Source organism: Callospermophilus lateralis, chromosome X, assembly GCF_048772815.1.
Source record: "Callospermophilus lateralis isolate mCalLat2 chromosome X, mCalLat2.hap1, whole genome shotgun sequence".
NCBI lineage: Eukaryota > Metazoa > Chordata > Mammalia > Rodentia > Sciuridae > Callospermophilus > Callospermophilus lateralis.
In genome coordinates, this window is record NC_135325.1 from 125,047,928 (window position 1) to 125,059,400 (window position 11,473).

Here is an 11,473-nt window from a genome sequence, read left to right on the forward strand (position 1 = left end):
ATAAGGAATTTGTTCTCTGTTCTTATTTTTCAAAGTCCACATGAGTTTTACAATACATTGCCAATTTCTAGGGAAAACAAAAGCTTGCTGGGATTTTCACTGGGATTGCATTGGATTGATGAATCATTTGGGGGAGGATTGACATCTTAGTATTGACCCTTTGAAACCAAGGACATGGTATATTCTCCATGTTGAGGGCCTTCTTCAATTCCTCTCAGCATTAGGTTGTAGTTTCAGTATCCAGGCCTTCTCTGACTATGTGATTACTGATACTGGGGTTATTTTTTTCAACCATCCTTAGTAACCTTACATTCTCATTTAGGTATCTATTCACTCAGTGGACACAGAACTGAACATTTAACTGTTGAGTTGAGGATGAATATGATATATATGTTGCCTAGACTCAGAATCAGGAATAATCATTTGTTCTTATTGTGTTTTATTTATCCAGCCCAGATTTGACAGTGGCCTTGACCATAAATACAAAACAGAGGTATGTATCCCATGTTGATAATTCCAAGAATTTATAATTATTCCAAGATTGAAAAAAAAATTTTTCTAGCAAAGTTTTTTGACAGAAAAACAAAATCAAATCAAAACAAATAATCAAATTAATTGTTGGGGTTTTTTCAGTAAAAATATTCTCCACTTAATAATATGATGTGCTTTTTCACACTTTAGCTAGTTGAGTGGAAACAAGGTATGAGGAGGTAGAGGAAAATCAAGTCAGGCAGGCACAAAAAGGGTGGAGGGAGAAAGATAGAGGAGGGAGGAAGAAAGCATGGTTGAGGAGAATAAGAGTAGTTTAGTTTTGCAGAGATGGAACACTGGGGTCCAAGGTATCTTGGTTATTTCCTGTGCTTATGGGAATGGAATGGAAAAGCAAATGTCATGTGTAGACATAGTCACATAAGGTAAAGACAGCCAAGGGAGGACAGGGATTGGAGTGATGTGGGTATAACCAATAAAAACCTGTGGGACCATGAGAAGCTGGAAAAGGCAGGGAAGGATCCTTCCCTAGAGCATTTTGAGGGAGTACAGCCCCACTGATTCCTCCGTTTCTACCTATGGGCCTTTGACTCTTTGCATGTAAATCCTGGGGGGTCAGGAGCCAGTATGTGGCAATGGGTAGAAATTGAATGAGTGGTCAGACATGTTCATCTGGTTGTCAAAATAATCACTTCAGGTGATAGACAGCACTTAACTGAGGTTAAGAAGCCCTAAAGGCCAAGCATTTCTAAAGATGCTCAGTAACAAGGACACCTACAGCAGGGCTGCTGAGCACTCTTTCCAGGAGCCCTGGTTGATGCTGAGGTTCAGGGCAGTGACACAGGGTAGAACTCGGCAAGGCCAAGCCTACTGGGGAAGGGAGACTGAGTTCTTTCTCCAGCCCAACTCTTGGGGTTGAGTGTGCATGGAGGTTACCCCTCAGCAGCAGAGAATCAGACAGACTGTGGGATACATGTGCACCTAGAGAGGGAAGCCCACAGGCAGACAAGTGCCTAGGATGGCCACCAGGAACCCTTCAGCAGGAGCTCATCCCTTACCTGGCCTGAGCAACTACACAGCCAAATGGAGAGGAGGGGGCATGGCTAGGCTGGGTACCCACCTTACTCAGCATGAAAGCAGGGTCATTCAAAATCCATGGGTTCCCTGTTGGAAGAACTCTTTCCTCTCCCCCTTTTCAGAGTTTTTCATAAACCTATAATCCCAATGGCATGGGAGGCTGAGGCAGGAGGATCACAAATTCAAGGGTACCTCAGCAAATTATGGAGACTCTTAGCAACTTATGCAACTTAGTGAAATCCTGCCTCAAAATTAAAAAAAAATAAATAAATAAAGGACTGTGGATGTAGCTCAGTGGTAAAGTGTCCCTGGGTTCAATCTCCAGTACCAAAAAAATAAAAGAATCCTCCCTCTGGCTCTTGGGGATATGAGTATATGTTTGTAAACCTTTTCAATAAGCCTCCCACCAGCCCTATCACCCAGGGAGGTGTTTCTTTTTTAAAAAAAAAATCTTTATTTTATTTATTTATTTTTATGTGGTGCTGAGGATCAAACTCAGGGTCTCAAACGTGTGGACTGAGCACTCTACTGTTGAGCCACAACCCCAGCCCAGGGAGGTATTTCTTAAGGACCTGGAATCATTTCCTTGAAATGCAAACATTAGATGGTGAGCCTGGCTCCCTGCTTTTGTGGGAGTTCAGCCTAGGCTCTGGCTCCAAGTTCGTGCTAACTAGAGAGAGCTTTATGCCCCCTTGGGGTAAAGACAATTCAGTAGCCTAAATGTCCACTCCTAATTACCAGGTATACTCAAAATGAACTAGGACAAGTTAGAGTTATCTTGAGATGCTATCTGCCTGGCTACAGGGTGAGATTCCTTTCATGACCTCTGCAATGTCAGTAGAGGACTGGAGTGCCTGTCATCATCCCCATTTGGTTTATTGTTTGCCTTATTTTCTGATCTTTTCTTAATGCATAAGGTCCCAAGTCTGGATTTAGGCTTCCCAGAATATTCTACCAGCCCCTCTGTTGTCACTTTATAGAATGGATCATACAGTTTACAAGAATGACCTCCTCTTACCACTTCCCCCTGGAGATCTCTGTGGTTTCAAGGGTTATTTGATCTGGTGGCTTTGCTTCTAGAAGTAGTTTCTCAATCTTCACTTTCCTTTCCCTGCCAGGTGAGTGGTGTTGGGCTAGTCACTGTGAAGCTGGCTCAGGTATCAGTTTGACTCCTGTATCAAGGGTACCCAGATTTTGGTCGAACACCAGTCTGAATATGCTAAAATATTGCTCAGATGAGATTAAACATTTAAACCAGTACATTCAGTAAAGCAGATTTTCTGTCCACAATGTGGGGCAGCCTCATCTGAATCACCTGAAGGCCTTAAGAAGAAAGACTAAGATCACCTGAATAGAAAGGTGACCTTTGGACTCAAACTGCAGTTTTTCCCTCAGTTCCCAGTCTGCCCTGAAGCCTCCACATCACAAGAGCCAACGCCTTAAGGTTTCTCCATAGATGGATAGATAGACACACAGGCACTATGAGAATGCAGACTAACCAGTCACAAAAGCAGTAAGCATACATGCAGCAGCTGCACATGTGCAAAGAAAAACTACTAGACCAGAAGGAAGACCTCAGTGAAAGGAAATTAAAATGGAATATTTTCCTATATTGTCATAGAATTAGACAGATGTAATTGATTTTTAAAAAACAATAAAACTGTAAAGAAATTAAATAGTAATATGATTGTCAAACTAGCTTTTAGAAATATATAGAAACCCCATGTGCCTTAAGGAGACGCAAATTTTCAGAGTCTGTGACATTTTTTTTAAAGTATTCATTATTTTCGCCAATTTTATGGGTCACCTCATCCCCTAAAATATGTTGGAGTCCTAACCCTAGTACCTGATAATGTGACCTCATTGGAGATAAAGTTCTTATAAAGGTCGTCAAGTTAAGATGAGGTTATTAGGTTAGGCCCTCATCCATGGTGACTGTGTCCTTATACAAAGGGGGGATTTGGATACAGAGAATGCATGCAGGGAGAAGACCATGTGAAGAAGAAAGCAGAGATCAGAATTGTGCACCAATAAGCCAAGAAATGGAAAAGATTGCTAGCAAATACCAGAAGCTAGGAAAGGGGTATGGCACAGACTCTTCATGGCCCGCAGAAGGAACCCACCCTGATGACACCTTGATCTTGTACTTCCAGCTTCCAGAACTATGAAATAATACGTTTCAATTATTTTAGTCCCCCAGTTTATCATGCTTTGCTATGGCAGCCCTAGAAAACTCATATAGTCCCCAAATAACATTCAGTCATGATTTTTCTTTTTGGGGTACCACGGGTCAAACTCAAGGACACTCTACCTCTATAAACTACATCCCCCAGCCCTTTTTGATTTTTTGTTTTGAGACAGGGTCTCATTAAATTACTGGATCTTGCCTTAAAAATTGTGATCCTCCTGCCTCAGCCTCCTAAACCCCTGGGATTACAAACATGCCCACTGCACCCAGACAAAAAGATGGTATTTTAAGCAACACATTCTCACATCTTATCCAACTAAAATACACAATAAAAGATGACTGCAAAATCTTCACTACTCCAAAATTAAGATAAATTCTACTAAACAAGCATTAGATTGGGAAGAAAATGAAAGGCGAAATCACGAACTAGCTCTAAAGCAAAGCAAAGAAGATTGTTTAATGGGACATAGTTAGGCGCACAATTGCAGCCTTTGCATGCTTTAGTCTTTCAAGAAGGGGGATGACAAAGGTGGTTAGTCTTCATCTCAGGAAACTGGAAGAAAGAGCAAAAATTAAACCAAAGAAAATTTATTGTTGGAATTAATCAAAATAAAAGCTGAAGTTAATGAAACAGATAATTTAAAAAGGAGAAAGAATTCAAAATCCTGTTTTCTGCCAGGCATGGTGGCACATGTCTGTAATCCCAGCAGCATGGGAGGCTGAGGCAGGAGGATCACAAGTTCAAAGCCAGCCTCAGCAACTTAGTGAGGCCCTCTCTCTAAATAAACTACAAAATGGGGCTGGGGATGTGGCTCAGTGGTTAAGATCCATCCCCTGGGATCAATCCCTAGTACCAAAAAAATACTGTTTTCTTCTTTAAAATGTATGAATCTCTTATGATCCTTGTAAAGTAAAAAATAACCACACATGAACACATGACCGGCAATGGAAAGGAGACATAAGTACAGATACTGAAGAAGAGTCATGGAACACTCTCCCTCTTCCCAGGCATGCTGCACCAGGAGTTCTGAATATTTCTCTTACTTTTTAATAAAATTTCTGCTCACTTGCTTTAAAATTTCTACTTAAAACAAAAGAAAAGAATGATGGCAAGACATATGAAAACCTAGAGGAAATCAACTAGAAAATCATTAAAAATTCCAGGTATAATGGCAAATATCTGTAATCTCAGTGACTTGGGAGACCGAGGCAGGAAAATAAAGAGGTGTAGGCCAGCCTGGGAAAGATAAGCAACATGGTGAGACCCTGCCTCAAAAACAAACAAAAATAATAATGCCAGGTGTAGTGGCACATGCCTATAATCCCAGCAGCTCAGGGGACGGAGGCAGGAGGATAGCAAGTTCAAAGCTAATCTCAGCAGCTTAGCAAACCCCTGTTTTGAAATTCTAAAAAAGGGCTGAGGATGTAGCTGAGTGGTAAAGTGCCCCTGGGGTCAACAACCAGTGCTGCAACAAGAAGAAAAACTCGAACAACAAAGGCTTTTATGATTTTTTTTAAAAGCAGCATCTAGTAAAATGCCATTTATACAAAATCATAAGTGAATATGTGGGAATGAGGGACATGTATGTGTGTATGTGCGTGAACAGGTTGTGGAAGTACGTGAGGGTTTAGAGGTGTGTATACATGGGGGGAAATGGAAACTTGTGTGTGTCTGTGTATCTTTGTGTGCTATGGTCTGAGTGTGCCCTCTATTCATATTTTAAAATCTAATCACCAAGGTTATATATTATAAGATGCAGCCTTTGGGAGGTGAATAGATCATAATGGCAGAGTCCCATGAATGCGATTAGTGCCCATACAAGAGACCCCACAGAGTGAGCTAGTCCCTTCCACCACATGAGGACTCAACAAGAAGGTACTACCCATGAGGAAGGGAGCTGTCAACAGATACTGAGCCTGCTATTACCTTGGTCTTGAACTTCCAGCCTCTATAACTAAGAGCTATAACTGTTCTTGTCACTGTCTCCTGCACAGACAAGCTAGAAATGCTTATGGTCTTTTAATTTTAGTGTTTGTCTCTTTCTGTGGATAATTCTGTTTTCGATTGGCTTGTGTCAAATGTTCCCCAGGTGTGCTCTTGTTATCACAGCGACGTCCCCATGGGCAGATATCCCCCATGGTCTCATGTCAGTCAATAATGCAGCTTGGAAGGGGCAGGTGGTAGGCCATGGACAAGCTGGAGCTCTGGAGTTGGCTCTTAGGACACACCACAGCTCCTTTCACTCAACATATTGCTCTGAGACTCATCCAAACTGTTGTATGTAGCAAGAACACCTTCCATTTATTAAAAAGAAAGATGATACTCAAAACCAACCACATCTTTTTGAAAATATTTTTTAGTTATACATGGGCACAATATCCTTATTTTGTTTATTTATTTTTATGTGGTGCTGAGGATCAAACCCAGTGCCTCACATGTGCAAGCAAGTGGTCTGTCACTGAGCCACAACCCCAGCCCACCATCACATCTTATTTGACCATATTTTTCTATGTGTTGCTGTTCATCTAGAAGATCTGCATGGTGGAAGTGGATGGTCTAGCATGTTATGTAAAATCTCTTGCCAAGTCCACCTTCAGCAATTTATTTCTGCTTTTTTTTAATTGCCTAGACTTAGCAAATGTTAATAATACAGATCGAACTGAAGAATGTCTTGTCTGTGACCATGACATTATGATCACCATGAGTAAGGATGCTCCAACATACTGCCTCGTTGTTTCACCTTCACCTTAAGATAAATGAGAATCTCAGCCAACATTTATGTGGGAACTACGTTTGTTCATCAGATGCTGTCACAGCTCAGGCACAAACATACAAATATAAATACAAATGCTTCCGGGTCCTTTCCTGGATAGCCAGTTGCTACACATTTATCAGCACAACACTGCTTTGAAACAGCAGGAGGCAGGTCACAGCCTGTCTACAATACATGGAAGCACAACACTTGTCCTGGCTGGTCCGGGTGAGCATCAACTCAGGGAGGGTGCCTGAGGCCAGGACACCATGAGGTCAAGGGAGCCCAGAATGGTGAGAGAGAAGCACCTTGGTTCTGGAGGGATGGGAGGACACAAACTGGAGACCACCCTCAGAAGCAACATTGACACAGATTGGGCAGTCTTTCTCTCTGCAGGACCTGGCATTGAGCGCCCTCTGACCTGAATCAGCAGTAAGGCCAGCATTCCAAGGGCACCACCTGCTGGTTCAGGCTACCCACCTGGAGCCCAGCCAACAGATAAAAGGGACAAACTGCCTGGTGGGCAGTTCTGGGAAACCCTGTACCCCCTACTCCTTCAGCTTCTCTGAGGCCTGGCCCCGCCCGCCCAGCCCTGGCTTTGCAACACTCCCTCAGGCACAGCTCTGATCAGAAAGCTTGGCTGTGACGAGACCCGGTTACTGAGCCCACACCAAAACTAGCCACTGCAGGGCTTCCCCTTACTACATCCCTCCCCTGTCCCCACCATTTTGACCCTAACCAGACTGATGACTCTCCTTCCACATCCCTAACCCTTCTACTTCTCTGTCTCTTATTTACTGTCGCCCTCCCCATACCTCCTCTAGTTTCATTCTCCACATAGCAGCCTGAGAGGTACTGAAAACTACACATAATCAGATCCTGCCCTCTCCTGCTTACAACCATCTGTAACTCACCCTTACCATCAGGCTCAGTTCCAGCCAGGCCATGAGGACCATATGGTGTGGCTGCTGCCTCTGTTCTGTCCTTATCATCTTGCCATCTTGCATACTGCAGAAGTCCTAGATTTTTTGACCTACTTAGGGTTCCCCAAACGGGCCTGGCTGGCTCAAGGCTGGAGGCTTTGCTTGTGAGAGTCACTCTTAGATGTGGCCACTCCACCCCTTCTTACCCATCCCAGCGTTTGGGTGACAGGTCTCTCCTTGTCCACCTCCTTGCAAGATGGGAGTGCCTCAGGGTGGGGCTCCAGAGACAGATTAACCAGCAACCCAAAGCCCAGCTGAGTTGGCTAGTGAGGTGCCCTCCTAGCCTTCCTAGGGCTGCGCCTCTAGAAGTGGGGCCCAGGATACGTTCCTTTCTAGGTAGTGCCCTCTGTGCTGGCTACCTACCCCTCTTCCACGCCTCAGGCCAGTTTTACAACATAACCTCCTCTGTGCACCCCTTTCCCGCATGCTTCCATGGACTTCCTGTGGCTCAGCATGTACATGTACTATGCCTGCATGTGGATAGGAGGCACCTCCCTTTTCCCAGTGCCCCATATCAATTCACCCTGTTACCACTTCACAGGACAGAGACAACTCTGGATGGGCCCCACAATGGCTGAGTGCTGGACTGGGCTTTGCATCCTGATAGGTGCCAATTCTCTAGGCTCAGATCCCCCTTCCATCTCCCTTCCTGGCACAGATTGAAGCTGCTCAACCCAAGACCCTGTTCATTCATTTCTTAGACCTCCAGGGCAACAATAGAGAGAGGCATACTCAAGGTGACATTAAGACAAGCCAGGAAGGCAGCCAGTGGCTCAGGGTCAATAGCCCATGGATTCTGACATCCCCACAGGGACAGACCACAGTGGGGCAAGCTGGGGGCTCTTCTATGGTAGGCACAGCTCCCTGCCTGCCCTCTCTAGACAGGATGATGGGAGGCCTAGGCAGGGAGCCTGGCCTCAAGGTCTGGCCAGTAAGTCAGCAGGTAAGTAGTTAGTGATGTTTATTGAGAAACAGGGGAAGAATGGAATCCCCAAAGCTGCCAATGGCAAGAGCGTGCAGGCCAGCAAGAGGGTGTATAGGCCTGGAGGAGGGCTTAAAGGCTCTTGGGCTCTATAGTCAACCAGGCCTGGGTCACCCAGCTAAGAACTAGGATAAGGGGCAGCAAGTCTCCGTGGTGAGGACCAGCTCCAGGCCACAGAGCCTGGATGAACTGGTGAGGTGAAATCAGGCCTCAATGCTTGGGCCATCAGGGGGTGTGTACATGGGTTCAATGTGGGCCCAACTGCGGGCCTGCTCATCTGCCCAGGCGAGTAGCTCAGCAGCACGATGCAGGAAGATGAGGAGCAGGGTGTGTACATCGCCCTCAGCTGAGTGGGCTGCATTTGGCTCAGCATTGAAGTAGCGGTGGAAGAGGCTGCCCAAGCTGTAGCCCTTGCGGCCTTGAGCCCGGGTGCTGTGGCTGTGGGCACGGTCCAGGCCCCGCAATGCTGGCAGCGTATCCAGGCAGACAGTGTCCCAGGGCAGGTGAGCACCCAGGCGTTGAAGCTCTGTACAGAGCAGAGGGAAGTCGTAGTCAAAGCCATTGTGGGCCACAAGGCAAATAGGGCCCTCCTGGCGGCTCAGGAAGGCCTGCAGCGTCCGCACCACAGCACCATCAAAGCCAGCCTTCCGGCACTGCGCCAGACCCTCGCTGCTCAGGCCCGTAATCTCGCTGGCCTTGGCAGTGAAGGGGCGCTCTGGACACATGCACAATGTGAGCTTGTCCAAGATACGGGGCAGCATGGGGGTGCCAGACTCATCACGCTCAGGGTTCTCCAGGGAGGAACGGTGAACAGCGAAGAGGGATATCTCAGCGATCTCTGGATCCACATTGGGGAGCCCAGTGGCTTCCAGGTCCAAGAAGACAAAGGTCTCAGCCCGGGGTGGCTCAGACATGGTGATGTTTTCACAGGGGCAGTGAGGCCTAGAGCTGCCAGAGTAAGAGGCATAAATCTGAATGCTAAAGAGATGGGGACACCTGGGCCTTGTTACCCACAGCCATCTCTCTGGTCAAAGTTCTGACCCCATTAGGTTTCACTTCCTTGCTACCCCCACTCCAGTTCACAGAGCTTTGGCTCTAGAAGTGATATCTAAAGCCTACGTCCAAGGAGACTTTGAATGGGCCTCTAAAGGGCTGGGACCCAGTGATCAGGACCTGTTAACTTCTGTCCAGGAAGGGGCCTGCTAGGGACCCATCCCCCTTTATCCCTCACATCTCTCCCTAGCCAGCCACACTTCCTACCACCTAACAGAGGAAAGGGAAGGCCTACGGAGCCTAGATCCTAGTCCCAAGCCCTTCCTCCGCCTTTTGCTGCCAGGCCATTGTCTAGCCGCAGTTCCCTTCAGGGACATTGGGAGGCAGATATAGCCCAGGAATGGCACTTTGGCCACTTCGTAGATACCAAGACTGGGAGCAGACACCCAAGAAAGCCCACACAGTGGTCCTAGCCTTCCTCCTCCAAAATTAGCTCTAAACAGGCCTCTGCCTGCCTCCTGGCTCCCAGAAGCAGTCCTTGCCAACCCCACCACACTGGCTTACCTGGGGCAGGCGCTGGCCGGCTTCTTAGGCTGCAGGAAGGGACACCTGTCTCCACACAGGCTGCTTGAGGCAGCCTTTAATCAGTAGCTGTGGCCCGCCCCCAGCAGCTTGTTGGGCAACCAGGAGGCCTGAGGCCGCAGGACCTGTGTGGCCGGCTCGCTTGCCACCCCCTCTCAAGCTCACCACCACTGGGAAACACGCCCCATGTTTACAGATTGGGAAGCAGGCTCTGGCCACACGCAGGCTTCCAGTGAGTGATGAGTGCTGCCATGGGCTGCAGAAACGTGTCCTCACAGGTACAAGGAAGCTGGAGTGGGGCAGAAGGCTGTGCCCTCTACTTAGTCCTGCCTATGAGTCTGATGAGGGTCAGGTTGCAGCTGCCAGGTCTGGCAGACCCAAGTTTGATGCCAAGCCCCATGATGGACATGTCACACAGACTTGTCACCTTCTCCAGGCCTTGGTTTGCCCATCAGTGGGGACCAGGCTGTCCTAATGTGACCTCAACAGTGAAACAGGCACTCACATATCTTACTCAGCCTATGAAGAAGGAGGGGTGCTAAGGACAGGCTTGGGTCACCCTAATGACCAGGGGTGGCCTCAGGGATGTGCCCAGTATAGACACTGCCTGGCTTTTGCTCACCCACCTTGTGGGTTCATCTTCCATCAGGAAGGGGAGTGGGATGTTTATCTGCTCCAGGTTGAAATGACCCATGATGTCTAACAAGCATTGAGCAGAGGCTGCCAGGGAGGGAAGAGGTGAGGCAGGAGCCACTCTGCTGGGCTGGAGAAGTGGTTGGGCCTGGCCCAGCAAGCCCCATGGGCTGTGCCTGTACAGATTCTTCCATTTATAGGAACACACAACATGGGGGGTGGGTAGGGGCTAGATGGCCCCAGGACCACAGAATAGGAGTAAAGCCCAGCTCCTGGGACCCCTTTTCCACCTGGCTCCAGATGAAGGGCACCGTCAAGATGGGAGGATGGCGAGAGAACCATCCCTGGTCCAGGAAGCGTGTAGAATCCCAAGAACCTCATTCCAGAGCACCACATGCCAGCATTTGGCAGTGGACACACTACAGGTCCAATCTCCTGCTAGGGGAATAGGGAGGCCATCAGGATGCTGCTCTCTGCCCAGTGCAAACCCTCATGTGTCCTTTGACCTGCAAGGCAGTCAGTTCACCCAGTCAGTGGTGAGCACGGGTCTGCCTGTCCTCCCACAGAAGCAATCTAGGGGCACTCCAGGTGATAGCAGGAGAGGGCCTGGTGCCTGGTTCCCTGGTGCTTCCTTGCCTCAAGTGCCCATAGGGGAACTTGGGAGAATAAAGGTGACGGTACAGGGAGTTGAGTAGGCAGAGCAGCCTCAGGCAAGAGGGAGCCCCCTCCCTCAGGCCCCACCAGTCCTTCCTGTTCCCATGCTCAAAGGAAGGGAGGTGTCTGTGACAGGCAC

The 11,473-nt window shown here is 47.6% G+C and overlaps 1 protein-coding gene across 1 annotated transcript; it reads right to left on the minus strand.

The window, feature by feature from the left end:
* Positions 1 to 8,575: 8,575 nt before the first annotated feature.
* Trex2 (three prime repair exonuclease 2) lies at positions 8,576 to 10,090 on the minus strand. Its single transcript, XM_077106971.1, has 2 exons — positions 10,030 to 10,090; positions 8,576 to 9,420 (listed from the first exon to the last, which is right to left on the minus strand). The coding sequence occupies exon 2, from the start codon at positions 9,384 to 9,386 to the stop codon at positions 8,676 to 8,678; it is 711 nt and encodes a 236-aa protein (XP_076963086.1). The 5' UTR covers positions 9,387 to 9,420; positions 10,030 to 10,090; the 3' UTR covers positions 8,576 to 8,675.
* Between the last annotated feature and the right edge of the window lie 1,383 nt (positions 10,091 to 11,473).